A 21,300-nucleotide genomic window follows, 5' to 3' on the forward strand; every position below is an offset into this window, starting at 1 on the left:
GGGCAATTTACGTAATTCAGAGCCGTTTCCCTAGGGCTTTAGGGGTCACATCGACCCCAAAGACATAGCTTTTAGACCCATAGACAGTTCTGAAGAAAATGATGTCAGACTCAAATTTTGAGATAACACCGTTGGGGTTTATGAAAGTTCCTTGGGGTTAGAGCAACAAAGAAGGGGACTGTTCACTCACCGACTGTATTTTACCATCAAAATGTCATTAGAAATTTTAATTTCTGATTGAACAAGTTCTCCCCCAAGTTTCTAAAACCAAATGATCGATTATGCACTCTCCCAAGTTTCTATGATAAAACCTTGTGCACGAAGAGGTCAGAAAAAAATAAAACACTAAGGCACGTCACTCTTAACTAAGGCTCTGATAGTTTGTTGCCTCTGATAGACTTAGACGATGGGATAGAATCTTATATTTTCCTCAAATTTTGCAATCCATACAAGCGTTCACCTTTCTTACAATGTTTATAAGTTTCATTTCAGTTCTATGAATTACCTTCCCATTTTTTGTGAACTTTTTTGAAAAGCATAGAAAACTCCACGCCATTGCTATTCCACTTTTCACGCATCTACTGTTTCCATCTTCAGATATGAGCATGCCTAATATTTTAAATTGCTACAATAGTTAAGTTTATTAACAATATGATTTCATGTTCCTTACTGTCGATAATAGTAATAAATCATAATATAGTAATATTCATTTGGGAGCGTCAAATGAATAGATTTCCAAAATAAAAGTCAAATTAAATCACAAATATATAAAAAATATGGTAACAGTTGCACAGATTTCGGATATTTCAGGAAGAGGGCAAATGTTGAAAGATCTTCTGTTATGACCCGCTTTAAATTTGAAATTTTAACCAAATTACAATAGATAAATGTAATGATTTTAATGACCTCTAGCACGTAAAATGATAGTTCTCTACATTTTGCAAGAAGAAACTCGAGTTGGCACTCCTAAAGTTAAATGCTAATTATTAAGGAAACCTGTCTTCAGCTATTAAATTCACGACGCTTAAAATGCAAACACACATACATACTAGTTGCCTTGCATCTTGTGTTTTGAAAAGATCTCTGCTTTTTTGTTTCCAGAAAATAGGAATCAAGGGTAATATAAATTTCTTATCGGAATGTGGATATAGCTGTTACAACTCATATAGTATTATCCACTTTTACGGATGTTTAAACAAAAGCGACGGGACAGTTTGTTTAAATAGGCTAGAAAAAGTACTTCAGTATGTTAATAGTCATCCATAGTGCGTATTAAGTAAATTTGAAAAGTAAGCCTCTTTTTAATGGAATGAGTTTCTCTGTGTCACCCTGAACAAAGTGTATTAATTTAAAAATGGAATTCTTGCTATAAAGCTCTTAATTATTGTAATATATTGTTGTAATGAAGATAACCACCCAAGTACCGATGGACTTGGCAATCATCATTTTTTAGAACTGAAACTCCTCTTTGTACTTATATGTTAGCCAGTAAACACTTGAGAATCTGGATCTATAAATCAGGCTATAATCAGTTTACTGATGCTTATATACGGAGACAATTAGCTTCGGCTCAGTGGAAAACTAAATATTCATACTATTTTAATAAATATTCAGTTGGTATTCTTGTTAGGTTATACTTTATACAGTCCAAATTATATAAATCCTATCTACCTCCCAAGCGCCTCTTTTGTTTCAACCCCGTTCTTATAGATCCAAATTTTCGAGTGTGTACTAGCTAACAGATAAGTACATTCTTCTTAAAGGAATTTCCTGATCGTAGCCTATTTGGCTTGTTACGTCTGGTTGAAGCTTTTTCGACCACGTGTCAATTGTTTTTCAGAACGAAGCTTTTTGATAAATGTTCCGCATATGCGGCTCAGGTGAAAGTGAACCTAAAGGAAGGGCATGGCCAGGGCCGTATCCAGGATTGTTTTATATTTTTTCCTGGGGGGGGCAAATTAAAAACAATGCATCCAAAATTTGTACAAATGCATTTTTGTTACGTTTTTACGAGTCGGACAAACTTTTCGGGGGGGGAGGTTTCAAAACCACTAACTCTCCCCCCTGGATACCGCCTTGGCAATAACGTTTGATTTTTCATCATTTCAACTATAGTAGCTTTCATGATGGAGAAAACCCTCTCACCTAGAAAAGACTCGAAATTAAATGGATGTGATAGGCATACACGTTATAGAGAATAAGGACTATTTGGAAGTACACCTTTGATCAATTGATGAAAAAAAGTAGGAAATGAGGCTTTTCAAAGAGATGTAAACTACCATATAAAACATAAGACCAGAAAAAAAGTCGTTAAATAGTTCGAACTGAAAACAACCGGAAATTATTACTAAAAAATAAATGAAACCCAACATGAACAGAAATTAAGATATATCTGTTTCTGTTAACTTTTACCAGAAATTAACTTTTTCAGTTACGGGAGAGAGAAGGGGCAGTATTCAAATTCCTATTTGTCTGTTTTTGTTTGTTTAAGTTTGACTTGAGTATTAAATTAAGTTTTTACTCGTTTTAAAATTATTTATTCATCTATATTAATATATATTATCTTTATGTTCTATTTATATAATTAAATAGATATTAGGGTTCCATTTGTTCTTTAAATCCCTGGTTGTTTAGATTTTGAACTATTATAGGATTTTATTTTTGCCGGTCCTAAGTTTTATATGACTCTTTACTTTTCTTTGAAAAACTTGTTTGTCCCCTCTCAACATCCTCTGCATGTTTTAACTTGATACCCTTCCCTATCTGCTGTTGAAATATTGAAGATATGCCGCTTTGAAAACCTGGATATACCGTCTTTTGATTTTGTTTAATATCCCCCATAGCATCCCTTTAAACTTTCAACTTAATACCCATAGCCGTTCCCGAGATCAAAATGGATGCGCGCAGCTACGCCCTTTTGACAACTTGGATGCACCTCGTTGCTTTTAATTTAATACAACATCCCCCTTAATATCGCAAAAAATTTTCAACTTCATTGCTTTAGCCATTCGTGGGATATTACAGATAACCCCTTTTGACTTATTTAATATTAAATGATATTAAGATTGGTGTTTGATATTAAGATTTATTTAATCATCTTTGTTAATATATGTTATCTTTTCGTTTGATATGATCATTTATTTTAATCGCTGTTCGCTTAGGGTTTTATGTATTCTTTAATAGTAACATATGTTCGCAGTTATTACCCCGGAAGCGTAGTTATTAGACCTTTTGACTATTTTGCAAATTCAAAATTTCGGTCACTGTTAAAGGAAGAAGGCATTTTAAAAGGGCAAAATGAATGCTGGTTGCCCTCTGCTCACTTCAACATCCCCCTCAACATACCCTGAAAGATTCAACTTAATACCCTTAACCTTTCCTTAGATATTGCTCATACGCCCTTTTAATAGCCTGTAAGCACATAATTTGTTTGGATTCTGTTCAAAATCCCCGCAAAATTTCTTGAAAGTTTGTCGCAGTCGCACCCTCGTACTCGTGTATCTGAGCCCGTGTGCAACTTAACCCCCATGCAACTGAACACTCGTGAAACTAAATCCTCGTTTATCTAAACCGTCGTGCAACTGAGCCCCCATGCAACTGAACAATTTTGTAACTTAACCCTTATGCAGTTCAACCCTCACTCAACTTAATATCTGTGCAGCTTAATCCTATTCTGCTCAACCCTCATTTAACTTAACCTTTTTGTAATTCAAACCTTATGCAACTGAACCCACATTCAGCTAAACTTCCGTGTAATTCAACCCTCATTTAACTCAATCCTCATTTAATTCAACCCCTCTTTAACTAATGCCTTTCTGACTCAATCCCATTCAAATCAAGTGCATTCAGCTCAACGCTTCTTAAATCAATAGCATAACTAAAGAATTTTGTTCAGCCTGTTTCGTCGGAGGTGACAAACTCTTACTCTAATGAAAGATCTTTTTTTACTGGTCAATGCTGTTTAATGTCCCTTCCATGTTACACTATGTCCCCCCTCCCATGAAAAAACAACAATTTATCCTTCTGTTGTATATATTCGAAAATTAGCGAAACTTTTCAGTCACAGGGTCCTAACACTCTTGAAGGTCATAGTCCCAGAAATAGGTTTAGTCGGACGAGGGTACAGTTAAATGGGGTTGAGCTGCATGGGGGTTCAGTTACACGAGGGTTCAGTTAAATGGAGTTCCCTCAGTACGGCATCGTGCCCTCAGTGCGGCACGGGATTAGTTTTTTATTTATTTCTGCCAAGATTGGTTAAGAGAACTATTTGTTTTTAATTTTTGTGCAGATTTAGTGTTGCTTAAAGGTAGCTCAATTGGATTCGAGCTATACTCTCAGCCTTGAGTTACCTAATATTTTGTATATATTGGTTATAATAAAAGAACCTTGAACCTTGAACCCTACAAGAGGGTTACGAGGGTTCCCTTACACGAGATTTGAGTCACACTAAGGCTCAGTCGCACAGGGGCCCAGTTGCACGAGGGCTCAGTTAAAGTAGGGTTCAGTTGCACGGGATTTTTTTGCAACTGTGATCAGGTACATGAGGGTTCAGTTACACGGGTTCAGTTGTTTGGGGTTCCGTTACACAAGGGACGCTTAATCTTTCCTTTGAAATCATTTGAAAAAAGAAACTAAAGGAGACCCATCAGGGCAACTCATGAAAAAATGTTATTTTACTTGTTGTTTAATCTTGGGAATTGTAAATTTCAAATAAGAGTTCCGACAATGTATAATCAGATGATCGAACAGTTTGTGGTGAACGAACTGTAGTAAGGAGCGACTCGGCTCAATAGTAACCGAAACTATAAAAAACGAAATTTTGACACCAATAGTTACATCAAAAGAATCGCATTTTAATGCTGATTTGAAATATATAGGTTTCATCAAGTTTAGTCTTACCTATCAAAAGTGACAAGCTTGAGAATATTTGCCTCATTTTAGAAAATAGGAGGAAACATCCCCTAAAAGTCATAGAATCTTAACAAAAATCACACCATCGGATTCAGCGAATCAGAGAACTCTACTGTAGAAGTTTCAAGCTCCTATCTATAAAAATTCGGAATTTTATATTTGTTCACCAGAAGACAGATCACGGACGCGTGTTTATTTGTTTGTTTGTTTCTTTTTTTTTGTTTTTTTTTTTTTTCCTGGGGTGATCGTGTCGACCCAGTGGTCCTAAAATCTTGCGAGAGGGCTCATTCTAATGGAAATTGAAAGTTTTAGTGCCCTTTTTAATTTACCAGAAAAATTGAAGGGCACCAAGGACCCCACCCCCACACATTACGTGGAAGGATCTTTCCATGGATGATTTTTCATGAGGGAAGAGAATATCCATGAAAGGAGCGCAGAATTTTCTACCATTATTTAAAAAAATGAGAAAATAAATAAATAAAAATTTCAACTGGAAGTAATGAGTAGCATTAAAACTTTAAACGAACATAAAATATTACGAATATAAGGGAATTCGTCTCCTCAACAATACCTTGCTCTTTACGCTATAGTATTTTTAGTAAATTCAACTATTTATTCTACGGCCTTTGTGATTCAGGGGTCATTCTTAAAGATTTGGGACAAAATTTAAGCTTTTTTGTAAAGGGCGAGGTAATGACGAGGGGCCAAACCCCCTCTTATATGTAATAAAAATACTCAAATATAGAAGTTCGTTACGTAAGTTAATTCGTAAGGTACGAATATTTATTACTAACAAAAACGTTCGTTAAAAAAAATTGTATTTTTAAGTAACCATAAAATGGAGGGCAACTAGGCCTCCTCCTCCACCCCTTTTCTCATCAAAATTGTCCGATCAAAACTACGTGAAAGCTATTTAGCAAAAATAAAAACAAGAGCTAAGAGCTCATATGGCACTTGTGACGAGGTCGGAAGGGCCAAGAGCTCATATGGTATGAGCTCTAGCAAAATTCTAAGAATCAATAGATTGCTTTAAAAGGAGAATCAGAGGCTTAATGCCGTTCGGGGTTTTAAATAAGAGCTCTGAATCACGAGTCCTTCTAATTCTCAAAATTCATTAAGATCTGATTACCCACTCGTAAGTTAAAAATACCTCAATTTTTCTAATTTTTCCTCTCCCTTCAGCCCCCCAGATGATCGAATCGGAGAAAACGACCTTATCAAGTCAATTTGTGCAGCTCCCTGACACGCCTACCAATTTTCACCGTCCTAGCACGTCCAGAAGCACCAAACTTGCCAAAGCACTAAACCCCACCACCTAACTCCACCAAAGAGAGCGGATCCGGTCCGGTTACGTCAACACGTATCTACGACATTTATAAGCGTTTTCCAAGATTTCCGGTTACCCCCTCCAACTCCCGCCAATGGCAAAAGATCTGGTCGTGATTTGAAATAAGAGCTCTGATACATGAGTTCCTTCTATATATAAATAAAAAAGCATGTTTGTTTAACTGAAAGTAAGGAGCGACATTAAAACTTAAAACGAACAGAAATTACTTCGTATATGAAAGAGGCTGCTTCCTCATCAACGCCCCGCTTTTTACGCTAAAGTTTGACTCTTTCTCTCAATTCTTCTTTTTAAAACAGTAAAAAACTTCAGCGTAAAGAGCCGGGCGTTGATGAGGAAGCAGCCTCTTTCATATACGAAGTAATTTCTGTTCGTTTTAAGTTTTAATCTCGCTCCTTACTTTCAGTTAAAAAAACTTATTTTTTTTTTATTATATAATTTCTGAACGTTTTTGAATCAATGCATGTTTTGATTTTTGGCTCTCCGCGCAGGAATAATTAAAACGAAATTTGCATTTTTTTTTTTTTTTGGCTAAATGGCTTTCTCATAATTTCGATCGAATGATTTTGAGGAAAAAAGAGCGGGGGAGGAAGCCTAGTTGCCCTCCGATTTTTTGGTTAATTAAAAAGGCAACTAGAACTTTTAATTTTTTACGAATATTTTTATTAGTAAAAGATTTACGTATCTTATAAATTAGATTACGTAAAGAACTTTTGTATTCTCATATTTTTATTACATATATGAGGGGGTTCGCCCCCTTGTCAGATCCTCGCTCTTTACATTAAAGCTTAAATTTTGTCACAATTCATTAAGAATGACCCCAGAAACTTGGAGTTGGTAAAGCTTGGAAGGTAATAAATTCTGTGCTTAAACCTGGTTCTCAATATAGCTCTTTACCTATGAGTCTGGTCATTGGTGACGAGACCGTAGAGGGTGAGCTTAATGTCCAAGAAGCATTTACTTCATTTTTCGCTAGTATTGGTAATACTATCGCTTCCACAGCTACTTTATCTCGGTCTAAGTTGGACTTTAGATCTTACCTCGGGCCGTCTTGTGTTAAGTCTATGTTTCTAGAGCCAGTAACAGAAATTGAAATTACTAAAATTGTTAATGGCTTGAAAGACTCATCTTCATCTGGGCCAGATTCTATTCCTACTAAGGTAGTTAAATCTATTCTTCCTTCAATAGTTGTGCCTCTTACAAAACTTGTTAATCTTTCATTTAAATATGGGGTTTTTCCAGATCCTCTCAAGCGTGCTCGGATTATTGTTCTGTATAAAGGTGGACCAAGAAATGATCCAGCAAATTATCGACCAATTTCAATTTTATCAGTATTTAGTAAAATCTTCGAAAAGGCTATGCTTTCTCGTAGGCTCAAATTTCTAAAATCGAAAGAGTTTCTTCATGATTTTCAATTTGGTTTCCGAATGAAGCACTCCACTGAGCATGCCTGTATGACCCTTTTGAATTTTATACATTCTGAATTGGATTCAGGATTAATTCCGGCTGCTATATTCCTGGATATTCGCAAGGCATTCGATTCCTTAACCCATGAAATTCTTCTATCGAAGATGTCTCATTTTGGCATTAGGGGTAATGTTTTTTCTTGGTTTCAATCTTATTTGAATGATAGGTTAATTTCTGTCAATCCACAATTTAATTTCTGTCAATCACAAGTGAATTTTGGCGTCCCTCAGGGATCAGTTTTAGGGCCAGTGCTATTTTTGATTTATATAAATGATCTTTTTTACGCAGTAAAAAAGCAGAAACCTATTCATTGCTGTAGACCCTGTCACCCTAAACCTTCCCTTGCCCATAGTGCCAGCTATAGTTCACCATCTTCTGATGTCCTTGTTTGTTTTGCTGATGATAGCACACTCGGCACTTCGGGGAACTGTGAATCCGAGCTTCGATTAAACTTGGAATACTTGTTTGAGAGAGTAATTTCATGGCTTGATGCTAATTTTCTTACCCTAAATTATTCAAAATCCAATTTTTTTATATTTTCGCATGTTTCTCAGATTTATCCCAAGTTATCAGAAATTCATCAGCCAAATGGGATAATTCACAGATCTAAAGATCGATATGTTCGTTTTTTGGGCATTCTTGTTGATGAAAACTTGTCTTTCAAGCGTCACATTGATTTGATTAGAATGAAGATATGCAGGAGTCTCGGTATTTTAAGGAAACTCAAACATATTTTCCCTGGATCAATTTTGGAAATCTTTTTTCACTCCTTGATCCGATCTTACGTTTCCTACTATCTAATAGTATGGATGTCAACCTTTCCTTCACTGTTAAAACCACTTTCTAAGGTTTACAATAAAGCTATAAACCTCATTAAGGAAACTAATCGTTCAAGAGTTATCCCAATAGTTTGATCTTGAGTCACTGTATATTCTTTCGTGTGCATGTTTTACTTTTTCTCAGCTTCATGGTAACCTCCCCCGTCCCCTAAGTGTTCAGCCATCTTTCACCTCTGATCAGAATAATTATAATCTTCGCAATACCGAAAATCATATTCAAGTTCCTTTTACTCCTTGTGTAAGGTCAGACTTTAATCCTTTAATTGCGAGTTACATTGTATGGAATAAGTTGCCCGAATCAGCTCGAAGGTGCCACTCATTTGGTTTGTTCAAAAAAATTATTAAAAATTCATTGGCTTCTTAGAAATTATTTTATCTCTTTTTATATGTGTATATGCGTGTATGTATGCATTTATATTTCCTGATTATTTCATTGGAGTCTATTTTATCTACAGATCTACATAATTAATTTAGTCTGTTCCATATATTAGTCTATTTAGTTTCGTTTTCTATAGTTTTTCATTTATTTATACTTTCCTCTCTTCTCCTTTTTGCTCTTCTCTCTGTGAGTAAGTGATTATTTTTTTCTTCTCTGAGTAAGTGGCTCGTTCATTTTCCCCTTTTTTACAGGCCAAAGAGCCTTTGGGGAAATAGTAAAATGTAATATTGTATGTGTGTTTCGTGATGAATAAATCTTATCTTATCTTATAAATAGTTGAAATTACTAAAAATGCTTTAGCGTAAAGAGCGAGGTATTAGGAGGAGATGAGCGCCTTATATGGGTAATAATTTCTGTTTGTTTTAAGTTTTAATGCTGTTCCTTACTTCCAGCTGAAAGAACTTTTTCATATTTATTTTTTCATTGTTTTTTTAAATAATGCTAGTAAATCCTGCGCTCCCTTCATGGAGATTTTCTTCCCCCATGACAATTATCGATGGAAAGTTCCCCCAGCATATCCCCCTCTTCTCAACCCCTCCCCCCAACCAAAAAAATCCTCCTGAAAACACCTGTACACTTCCCAATAACCATTACTATATGTAAGCACAGGTCAAAGTTTGTAACATGTTGCCCCTCCCAAGGGGACTGTGGGGGAGTAAGTCGTCCCCAAAGACATAGTTATGAAGCTTTTCGACTACGTTGAATAAAATGGCTATCTCAGAATTTTGATCCGTTGACTTTGGTAAAATAATTAGCGTGGGAGGGGGCCTAGGTGCCCTCCAATTTTTTTGGTCACTTAAAAGGGGCACTAGAACTTTTCATTTCCGTTAGAATAAGCCCTCTTGCAACATTCTAGGACAACTGGGCCGATACGATCACCCCTGGAAAAAAAAAAAATAATAAAAAAATAAACACGCATTCGTGATCTGGCTTCTGTCAAAAAAATACACAATTCCACATTTTTGTAGATAGGAGCTTGAAACTTCTACAGTAGGGTTTTCTTGTACGCTGAATCTGATGGTGTGATTTTCGTTAATATTCTATGACTTCTAGGGGTCGTTTCCCCCTATTTTCTAAAATAACGCAAATTTTCTCAGGCTCGTAACTTTTGATGGGTAAGACTAAACTTGATGAAACTTATATATTTAAAATCAGTATTAAAATGCGATTCTTTTGATGTAGGTATTGGTATCAAAATTCCATTTTTTAGAGTTTTGGTTACTATTGAGCCGGGTCGCTCCTTACTACAGTTCGTTACCACGAACTGTTTGATTAAATTTCGTTAAGATCCGGTGACCCGTACTTAAGCTAAAAATACCTCAATTTTTCTGATTTTTCCAAATTAACAACCCCCAGCTCCCTCAAAGAGAACGGATCCGTACCAATTACATCAATCTCGTATCTATAACTTGTGCTTATCCTTCCCATCAAGTTTCATCCCGATCTCTCCACTCTAATGGTTTTCCAAGATTTCCGGTTTCCAAGATTTCTGTTTCCTCCCTCCAACCCTCTATGTCCCCGGATCCGATTCGAATTGAATGTGGAGCGTCTGAGACATAAGATTCTTCTATATACCAAGTTTCATTAAGATCCGATCACCCGTTCGTAAGATACCTCGATTTTCACGTTTTCGAAGAATTCTGGTTTCTCACTCCAACTCCCTTTAATTTCACCGGATCTGGTCGAGATTTAAAATGAGAGTTCTAAAGCACAAGATCCTTCTAGATTTCAAATTTCATTAAGATATGATTACCCGTTCGTAAGTTACAAATACATCATTTTTTCTAATTTTTCCGAATTACTCCCCCCCCAACTTCACCAAAGAGAGCGGATCCGGTCGGGTTGTGTCAGTCACCTATCTTGGACTTGTGCTTATTCTTTCCACGGAGTTTCATCCAGATCTCTCTGCTTTAAGTGTTTTCCAAGATGTCCGGTCCCCCCTAATGACACTGGATCTGGTCGGGATTTAAAAAAAGAGATCTGAGTTTCGAGGTCTTTCTAAATATGGAATTTCATTAAGATAAAATCACTCTTTCGTAAGTCAAAAATACCTCATTTTCTAATTTTTTTTTAATTAATCCTCCCCGCAACCCTCCCAAAGAGAGCCGATTCGTTCCGGTTATGTCAATCCCGTATCTAGAACTTTTTTATTTTTCCCACCAAGTTTCATCCCGATCCCTCCACTCTAAGCGTTTTCCAAGATTTTAGGTTCCGCCCCCCCCCAACTTTCTCGTCACCGGATCCGCTCGGAATTTAGAATAAGAGCTCTGAGACACAATATCCTTCTAGACATCTAATTTCATTAAGATACGGTCGCTCCTTTGTAAGTTAAATACCTCATTTTATTTAATTTTTCAGAATTAACCCTCCTCCCCCAACTCCCCCAAAGAGAGCAAATCCGTTCCGGTTATTTCAGTCACGTATCTAGGACTTATGATTATTTTTACCACCAAGTTTCATCCCGATCCCTCAACTCTAAGCGTTTTCTGAGATTTTTGGTTCCCCCCTCAATTCCCCCCAATGTTACCGGATCCAGTCGAGATTTAAAATAAGAGCTCTGAGACACGATATTCTTCCAAACTTCAAATTTTAGTAAGATCCGATCACTTCTTCGTAAGTTATAAGCATCTTATTTTTCTAGTTTTCAGAATTCCGGTCCCTGATGCGCCTGCTAAATTTCATCGTCTTACCTTACCTGATCCTTAGCTTACCTGGAAGTGCCTAAAGTAAAATCGGGACAGACAGACCGACAGAATTTGCGATCTCTATATGTCACTTGGTTAATACCAAGCGCCATAAAAAATGAATATGCAAATTTTGTTAATTCATGTACGGTGAGCCAAAATAAAAACATGCATTAATTCAAAATTGTTCAGAAATTAAATAATAAAAACAAGTTTTTTTAACTGCAAGTAAGGAGCAACATCAAAACTTAAAACGAACAGAAATTATTCCGTATATGAAAGGGGCTGTCCCCTCTTCAACGCCTTCCTCTTTACGCTACAGTTTTTTAATTGTTTTAAAAAGTAGAGTTGTGACAGAGTCAAACTTTATCGTAAAGAGCGGGGCGTTGAGGAGGGGACAACCCCTTTCATATACGGAATAATTTCTGTTCGTTTTAAGTTTTGATGTCGCTCCTTATTTGCAGTTAAAAAAAACTTGTTTTTATTATTCAATTTAGAATTAGAGACTGGCGAATTTCAATTGGGAGTATTTGTGAAGGGTTTCGGGCTCTTTTTAAAATGTTCTAAAGTTTCTTCCTGTAACTACAAATTGCTGTTCAATTATATCCGAATGAAAATTAGTATTTTCAAAATAGCGTTGGACTGTTTAACTGTTGATTCACTCTTTGCTAGGTCGCAGCTACTGCTGCATCCATGATTCTTCATGGTGACGCTTGAACCTTCGTAATTTTTTCCGTTATCCTTTTCAGGGAAGACAGGATGATGTCAGCACTGAACAGATCTACATCTCCTGCACCACCACCCAACTATGTCACTTATGATAGGTGTTGTCTTAGATTCAATGCAACGTTTACCGATGGTGGAATCACAAGACATGTCGTAATTACCTACTATTTAGAAGATGACTCTATGACAATAGTGGAGCCACCAGTGCCAGTATGTGTCCATATTTAAATGTTAATTGACTAGTTAGTACTTTTCTTCTTTTTCTTCTTCTTCTTCTTTATAGCTCCCCGTACACCGTGAAGCGTCAATCATCATTTCGGCTTTAATTAAGCAGGCATAAGTACTAAACATATTATATTTTGTAATCCCCCTACTTAGATGAACAATGATCTTGTCCTTGAGGAGGCAGAAATCAAAAATAAGGGAATGTTCAGGTCATCATTTTTATGGAGAAAATCCACTGTACCAGTGTGAAGATGGGGAAGCATCCTTCCTATTCCCCTGGCCCCTCTGTGTGTGCAAACACCAGCTCAGATTCTGCCATAGGTAGCACTTTGTCGTATTGAAATCTTGCTCACCTAAAGAAATAGCAGTCTCTTCTTCAGAGAGAGGACCTGAAAGTTTTGGGTAAGTCTTGAAAAAAAAATACTTAGACTGAGCAACCCTCCGACTGTGTTTTTTTTTAACACAATACAGCCTCTAATTAGCTCTCAGTTCCGCTAGAGTTGTAAGTACCTCTCACTCCCAAAAATATTTTTAGGAAATATAAAGCAAAATCTAACAGGGAGTCAGCAACTTCCGTCTGTATATACTATATTACTTGCCAAATAAGTCCCATGTCAGTTTTTATGGCACTTGGTATTAACCAAGTGTCATATAGCAATCGCAAATTCTGTCGGTCTGTCTGTCTGTCGGTCCCGGTTTTGCTACTTCAGGCACTTCCAGGTAAGCTAGGACGATGAAATTTGCCAAGCGTATCAGGGACAGGACCAGATTGAATTAGAAATGGTCGTTTTCTCTACGAAATAGTCGTAGTCGTTTTCATTTGACCATCTGGGGGGAGAGGGGGGCCGGTTAATTCGGAAAAAATAGAAAAAATGAAGTATTTTTAACTTATGAGTGGGTGATGGGATCTTAATGAAATTTGATGTTTTGAATAATATTGTGTCTCAGAACTCTTATTTTAAATTCCGACCGGATCTAATGACATTGGGGGGAGTTGGAGGAAACCTAAAATCTTTGAAAACACTTAGAGTGGAGGGATCGGGATGAAACTTGATAGGAAAAATAATCACAAGTCCCAGATTTGTGATTGACATAATCGGTACGGACTCTCTTTGGGGTATTTGGGGGGGGGGGGGTTGGTAATTCTGAAAGATTAGAAAAAATGAGGTATTTTTAACTTACGAACGGGTGATCGGATCTCAATGAAATTTGATGTTTAGAAGGATATCGTGTCTTAGAGCTCTTATTTTAAATCCTGACCGGATCTGGTGACATTGGGGGGGATTTGGGAGGGGGAAACCTAAAACTTGAAAAACACTTAGAGTGGAGGGATCGGGATGAAACTTGGTGGAAAAAATAAACACAAGTGCTAGATACATGATTGACATAAACGGAACGGATCCGCTCTCTTTGGGATATTTGGGGGGGGATTGTTTCTAAAAAATTAGAAAAAATGAGGTATTTTTAACTTACGAACAGGTGATCGGATCTCAATGAAATTTGATATTTAAAAGGATATCGTGGCTCAGAGCTCTTATTTTAAACCCGGCCAGATCTGGTGACATTGGGAGGGGGGCTGGGAGGGGGAAACCTAAAACTTGAAAAAACACTTAGAGTGGAGGGATCGGGATGAAACTTGGTGGAAAAAATAATCACGAGTCCTATATACATGATTGAAATAACCGGAACGGATCCGCTCTCTTTGGGGTAGTTGGGGGAGGGGTTAATACTGAAAAATTAGAAAAAATGAGGTATTTTTAACTTACGAACGGGTTATCAGATCTCAATGAAATTTGATATTTAGAAGGATATCGTGTCTCTAAGCTCTTATTTTAAATCCTGACTGGATCTGGTGACGTTGGGGGAAATTTGAGGTGGGGGAACCTAAAATCATGGAAAACGCTTAGATTGGAAGGATCGGGATGAAACTTGGTGGGAAAAATAAGCAGAAGTCTTACATACATGATATACATAATTGGAACGGATCTGATCTATTGGGGGGGGGGGGATAATTCTGAAAAATAAGAAAAAATGACGTATTTTTAACTTACGAAGGAGTGATCGGATCTTCCTGAAACTTCATATTTAGAAGGACCTCGTAACTCAGATCTCTTATTTTAAATCTCAACCGGATCAAGCGTAATTGGGGGGGGGGGGGCTGGAAATCTTAGAAAATACTTAAAGCGGTGAGATCAGGATGAAACTGGATGGGAAGAATAAAAACCTGTCTAAGATACGTGACTGACATAACCGGACCGGATCTGCTCTCTTTGGGGGGAATTGGAGGGGGTGGTAATTTTGAAAATTGAGGTATTTGTAACTTACGAAAGGCTGACTAGATCTTAATGATATTTGATATTTAGAAGGATCTTGTTCTATAAAGTTTCTATTTTAAATTCCGACCAGATCCTGTGACGTTGGGGGAGTTGGAGGGGGAAACCGGAATTCTTGGAAAACGTGAAAATTGTGGTATTTGTATCTTACGAATAGATGATCGAATCTTAATGAAATTTGATTTTTAGAAAGAATTCATGTCTCAGAGCTCTTATTTCAAATCCCGACCAGATCGTTTGACATTGGGGGGAGTTGGAGGGGGAAATCTTGGAAAAACACTTGGAGTGTAGGAATCGGGATGAAACTTGGTGGATAGAATAAACAAATGTCCTTGATACGTGATTGACAGAATAGTACTGGATTCGCTCTCTTTGGGGGAGTTGGGGGGAGGGGTTCAGTGATTTGGTGAGTTTGGTGTTTCTGGACGTGCTACGACGATGAAAATTTGTAGGTGTGTCACGGAGCTTTCCCAGATTCGACCATCTGGGGGGCTAAAGGGAGAGGAAAAATTAGAAAAAAATAGGTAGTTATAACTTACGAGTGGGTGATCTGATCTTAATGAATTTTTATATTTAGAAGGACATCGTGACTCAGAGCTCTTATTTTAAATCCTGACCGGCATTAAGCTTCTTTTTTTTAAAATCAATCTATTGATTCATAGAATTTTGTTAGAGCTCATACCATATGATCTTTTGGCTCTTAGCTCTTCTCGCCTCGTCACAAGTGCCATATGAGCTCTTAGCTCTTGTTTTAGTTTTAGGTAATTGTAGACAACAATATACGTCTGATTGCAATTTCGGCGAAATGTTTATTGCTGACCAACCATGTCACATAACTCCCTCATTTTGTCTCAATACTTTTGGAAGTCCACATCGCATGAAGTCGGAATACGCAAAAATGTGCCATTCGATTTTCTATTCAGTACAGATAATACAGTCATTGCCAATACAGATTCCATTTGTTACCCTTAAAGCAACTCAGAAAGTGCATTTATGTTGCCCTCACTAGCGGGGAAGTTTTCTCGGATCCGGCGAACATTTTAATGCGATATAGCCTCTAGTCTATGAATCCTTAAAATAATTAAAAACTTTAAATATATTTTTTTTATCTTTGGGAAAAGAAGGATATGAAGCAAAAAATGGCATACTGAAGCCAGATATTGTTGTATTCTCGTTGAATTTGGGTTTGATTGTCTTCTTTATTTCTGGTTAGTGTTTTGGTTGCTAAAAGTGAAAATCAGACATCGTTTTCGTTACCCCTTATTAGAGGCTATACTGTATCTTAATTCAGCCTATTTGAACCTTTTTGGTTTGAATTAATTTGAACTAATTGATGTAGGATATGCTGCTACTACTACTACTAACTCTTTGCAGCACCATGCCGCCTGAGGCAAACACAGCAACGTACGCTTCTCCTCCATCTCAGTCTATTCAAAGCCTCCCTCTTTACACCCTCCTAAGAAGTTGTTATTTCCCTTAAAACTTTTCTTACGACATCCTTCCACCTTATTCGGGGACAACCTACTTTTCGTTGGCCCTGGACGATTGGCTGACAAGGACAATCTTTGGCAATCTGTTATCCTTCATCTGTGGAACGTGTCCTGGTTATCTCATTTCTTCTTGCATAATAGCCCTAGAAAGCAGAACTGATCCTTGGTTTTCCTACTGCCTACTGTTTGAGATACGGTCAGTCAGTCGGATCCCAAAACAATTCGTTGGTAATTTCCCTGGAAAACATCTAGCAAATCTTCCTCCGTTTTTCAGAGTGCCAACGCTTCAGAACCCCGCTAGATCACTGTAATCCTTGTAGCTTCCAATATTCTAATCTTGATTCGCAGACTTCTCTTCCTATTCTTCCAGTTTCTATAGCACTTGGTATTAACCAAGTGACATATAGCAATCGCAAATTCTGCCGGTCTGTCGGTCTGTCTGTCGGTCCCGGTTTTGCTACTTTAGGCACTTCCAGGTAAGCTAGGACGATGAAATTTGGCAGGCATATCAGGGACCGGACTAGATTAAATTAGAACTAGTCGTTTTCACGATTTGACCATCTAGGGCGGGGGGGGGGTGGGGGCCCGTTAATTCGGAAAAATAGAAAAAATGTTTGGAAGGATATCGTGTCTCAGAGCTGTTATTTTAAATCCTGACCGGATCTGGTGACAATGTGGGGAGTTGGGAGGGGGAAACCTAAAATCTTGGGAACCTTTAGAGTGGAGGGATCGGGATGAAACTTGGTGGGAAAAATAAGCACAAGTCCTAGATACATGATTGACATAACCGGAACGGATTCTCTCTCTTTTGGGTAGTTGGGGGGGGGGTAATTCTGAAAAATTAGAAAAAATGGGGTATTTTTAAATTACAAACGGGTGATCGGAACTCAATGAAATTTGATATTTAGAAGGATTTAAAATCATTAGGGGAGTTTGGGGTGGGGGAACCTAATATCATGGAAAACGCTTAGATTGGAGGAATCGGGATGAAACTTGATGGGGAAAATAAGCAGAAGTCTTAGATACGTCACTTACATAATTGGAACGGGTCCGCTCTATTGGGGAGGGGGGGAGGTAATTCTGAAAAATTAGAAAAAATGACGTATTTTTAACTGACGAAGGAGTGATCGGATCATAATGAAACTTCATATTTATAAGGATCTCGTAACTCATTTCTATTACTTTAAATCTCAACCGGATCAAGCGTCATTGGGGGGGGGGCAGTTTTGGGGGATCAGAAATCTTAGAAAATACTTAAAGCGGAGAGATCAGGATGAAACTGGACGGGAAGAATTAAAACGTGTCTAAGATACGTGACTGACATAACCGGACCGGATCTGCTGGTGGGGTTGGAGGGGGGAATTTGGAAAAATGAGGTATTTGTAACTTACGAAAGGGTGACCAGATCTTAATGAAATTTGATATTTAGAAGGATCTTGTGCTTTAAAGCTCTAACTTTAAATTCCGACCAGATCCTGTAACATTGGGAGGAGTTGGGGGGAGGGGAGAACCGGAACTCTTGGAAAACGTGAAAATTGGGGTATTTTTATCTTACGAATATGTGATCAGATCTTAATGAAATTTTATATGTAGAAGGAATTCATGTCTCAGAGCTCTTATTTCAAATTCCGACCAGATCTTTTGACATTGGGGGAGTTGGAGGGGGAAATCTTGGAAAAAACTTGGAGTGGAGGAACCGGGATGAAGCTTGGTGGATAAAATAAGCAAATGTCCTTGATACGTGATTGACGTAGCCGTACCGGATTCGCTCTCTTCGGGGGAGTTGGGGGGAGGGGTTCAGTGGTTTGGCGAGTTTGGCCCTTCTGGACGTGCTACGACGATGAAAATTGGTAGGTGTGTCAGGGAGCTGCACAAATTGACTTGATAAAGTCGTTCTCCCAGATTCGACCATCTGGGAGGCTAAAGGGAGAGGAAAAAATTAGGTATTTATAACTTACGAGTGGGGGATCGGATCTTAATGAATTTTGATATTTAGAAGGACATCGTGACTCAGAGCTCTTATTTTAAATCCTGACCGGCATTAAGCCTCTGATCTTCCTTTTAAATCAATCTATTGATTCTTAGAATTTTGTTAGAGCTCATATCATATGAACTCTTGGCTCTTAGCTCTTCTTGCCTCGTCACAAGTGCCATATGAGCTCTTAGCTCTTGTTTTAACTGTGAAAAGAAAACCTGGGCCTTTGCTATTCCATTCGTAACGTCTTCGCTGCACCTACCGCCTAAGCTAATGATACTACATAGATAAGTGAAGCTGTCTACTGGAGCGATTTTGTCACTACCCAATATCATCTCTTCACCTTCACATATTCCTAGTCTTATCGACTTAGTCTTCTTGATACTAATTTTAAAAACTATTCTGGCATCTTGAACACGCAAAACCTCTACAAGCTCATTCATTTTGCTAATGTTTTCATCGTTTTGAAAAAAACTGTCTGTTGATAAAAATTCCGCCTTACACTGATTCAGGAATGGCAACTATTATTTTGGTTCACCTTAAAAGTAAAAGTTTATTGCGAAAAGAAATTTATGATAATTTTGAGAAAAGGCCGGAGACCCCTTGAAAGTGGCGTCTGATCGAAACTGAAAATGCACCATTGGAATCAGCATGGTTGAAAAACTAGAATTGGGAATTACATTCCCTAAACTTGAACAGCAAGAAAAATCCCATTTTTGCATCGGTAGCACTGATGTGTCTCCCTTTTTTTCAAGGGATAGCAGGTTACCAGAATATCATAAAGAGATGTTTATTGGCTCATTTAAGAATAATTTCTCATATCTACGTGCTTTTAATAAATTATGCCATCTACAAATGCCTTATGGCACTAAAAATGGTACTTTTTATGCCATTTCTCAAGGGGTGTGGTTAGCGGGCTACCAGAACATCGTAGACAGATGTTTAATAGCTTATAGTGCTCATATCTTCGTTATTCCTATAAGTTCCACCTCTAAAAAAGGCCCTTTTGGGGCCATGTCTCAAGTGGAAAAGCTTGGACTAGTGGGCTACGAGAACTTTTTAGAGAGGTGTTTAATGGCTCATTTGAAAGCTCTTGCTTATATTTATGTGCTTTTTATCATTACTGCCATCCATAAGTGCCAGCCATATTAGCACAAAAATGGCACTTTTGGTGTCGCTTTTTAGGTGGCTGCAATAAAGTTCTTGTAATATTGGCGATAAAGTCCTTCGGCTGACTATGATCATAATGTCAGTAAGTTCCGTGGAGTGTTCCAGCACATGTGACCAACGTGCTATTATTGAGGAGCAGTACATGAAACTATTTTTCACAGGTAATACATGAGTATGCAAAAGTTCATCTTCACCAAATATAGTTTAATGCTTTCACTCTTTACAATAAAATTTTAATTGACTTAATGTTTCATAATATCCAATTAAAAATGTATTTGCTGAGTAAGGTACAATAATAATGCTTTTGGTGATAACATGGCATAGCTCCAGAGAAAAGAGCCGTAAGTTATGGTACGAATAAAGCCAATAGCTATAATTCTATTATCAGCCACCGTATTTCAGTTACTAGAGTAGAGTGTATGACTTCGAATCAGAATGTCAGAAGTTAAATTCTTGATCGGGATTTTTTTTTTTTTATCAGTCATGGTTTTGTGCCTTATATATGACTATTTTTTTTTGATAATTGTTAGACTTAGCCTTATAAGTACTAGTATCACAGTAATTGCAGTGGTAGTAGGAGAAGCAGTTGTAGTGATAGTGTGATATTAGTAGTAGCACTAGGAGCAGTATTAATAGCGGTAGTAGTATATTCATCTTGCCGTTTGGTCAGTTGACCATTCCTTTAATGATGTCCCGAAAGTTTCACCTTGACGCAGTAAGCTGTTCTAAAAATATTGCTGATGTGCGCTTTTGACCCCCTTTTGACACTCTTTCCAACTTAATACTCCAAGCCATACAAGATGTTGCAATTGAAGTAATAGTTGGTATAGTTTAGTAGCAGTAGTAGTATTAATAAAAGTAGCAGTGGTAGTAGTGTTAGTAGTTACATGCATATATTGCGTTTTTGTCAATTGATCTTACTTTTTAAGTATTCTTTGAAATTCCAACTCAATACCAAAACATCCTTTCGACAATTTGCCTGCGTACAGTGTGTTTTGATTTAGTTCAAATTTCCCCCCAAAATTCTGTAAATTGTTTACCTTCATACACGTAGCCTTAATTGTACTAGTATTATGGTAGTAGTGGTAGTAGTAGGAACAGTTGTAGCAGTAATGTATTATTGTAAGTAGTAGTAACAGTAGTAGATTTAGTATTAATAACAGTAGTAGCAGTTACATTTTGCCTTTTAGTCAACTGAACATCCCACTCATGATGACTTTGAAATTTCTCTTGATACGATAAGCCGTTCCAAAAATATTACTGATACGCCCGGATTAGCAATCTATATGTACATAGTATGTTTTGATTTAGTTCAAATTTCCCCTTGACATTTTCTTAAGTGTTTATTTCAATCTCCTTTCATAATTCCTTAACCTTTCAACAATGCTCAAAAAATATATCTCAAAACTTTGATTGTATGTTTGTTTTGGGAAATAATGGGCGTAGGGATGGGGAGGGACGGTTAATCTCAAATCACTATGAATCTTAAAAAGGAAACTACCAATTTCAAGTCAAATGAGCCCCATCTGAAGTTTATGTGACCACCCATTCCGTGAAAACCGTAAATGCCCTAGGGCATATCTCGCAAACCTTGCCCCAGGGCTTTGGGGGGTTGTGTCAACCCTGGAGGCATTGTTATATGTTCTTTGAACTATTTTGAATAAAATGGGTATCTCACAATTTCGATCAGATGCTT

The 21,300-nt window shown here is 37.4% G+C and overlaps 1 protein-coding gene across 2 annotated transcripts in view; it reads left to right on the forward strand.

The window, feature by feature from the left end:
* Positions 1-21,300, forward strand: part of LOC136032102 (EF-hand domain-containing protein 1-like) — a 78,788-nt gene that overhangs the window by 13,745 nt on the left and 43,743 nt on the right. Inside the window, exons 1-2 of one of the 2 annotated variants that reach the window (XM_065712251.1) lie at positions 1,039-1,117; positions 12,435-12,621. In XM_065712251.1, coding sequence (XP_065568323.1) covers positions 12,445-12,621 — 177 coding nt within the window. In that variant the 5' untranslated portion in view covers positions 1,039-1,117; positions 12,435-12,444. Of the gene's footprint in view, positions 1-1,038; positions 1,118-12,434; positions 12,622-21,300 lie in introns of those variants that run through there. The other variant, XM_065712250.1, reaches the window with a different exon arrangement.

The sequence above is a fragment of the Artemia franciscana genome, chromosome 10 (genome assembly GCF_032884065.1).
Source record: "Artemia franciscana chromosome 10, ASM3288406v1, whole genome shotgun sequence".
Lineage (NCBI taxonomy): Eukaryota > Metazoa > Arthropoda > Branchiopoda > Anostraca > Artemiidae > Artemia > Artemia franciscana.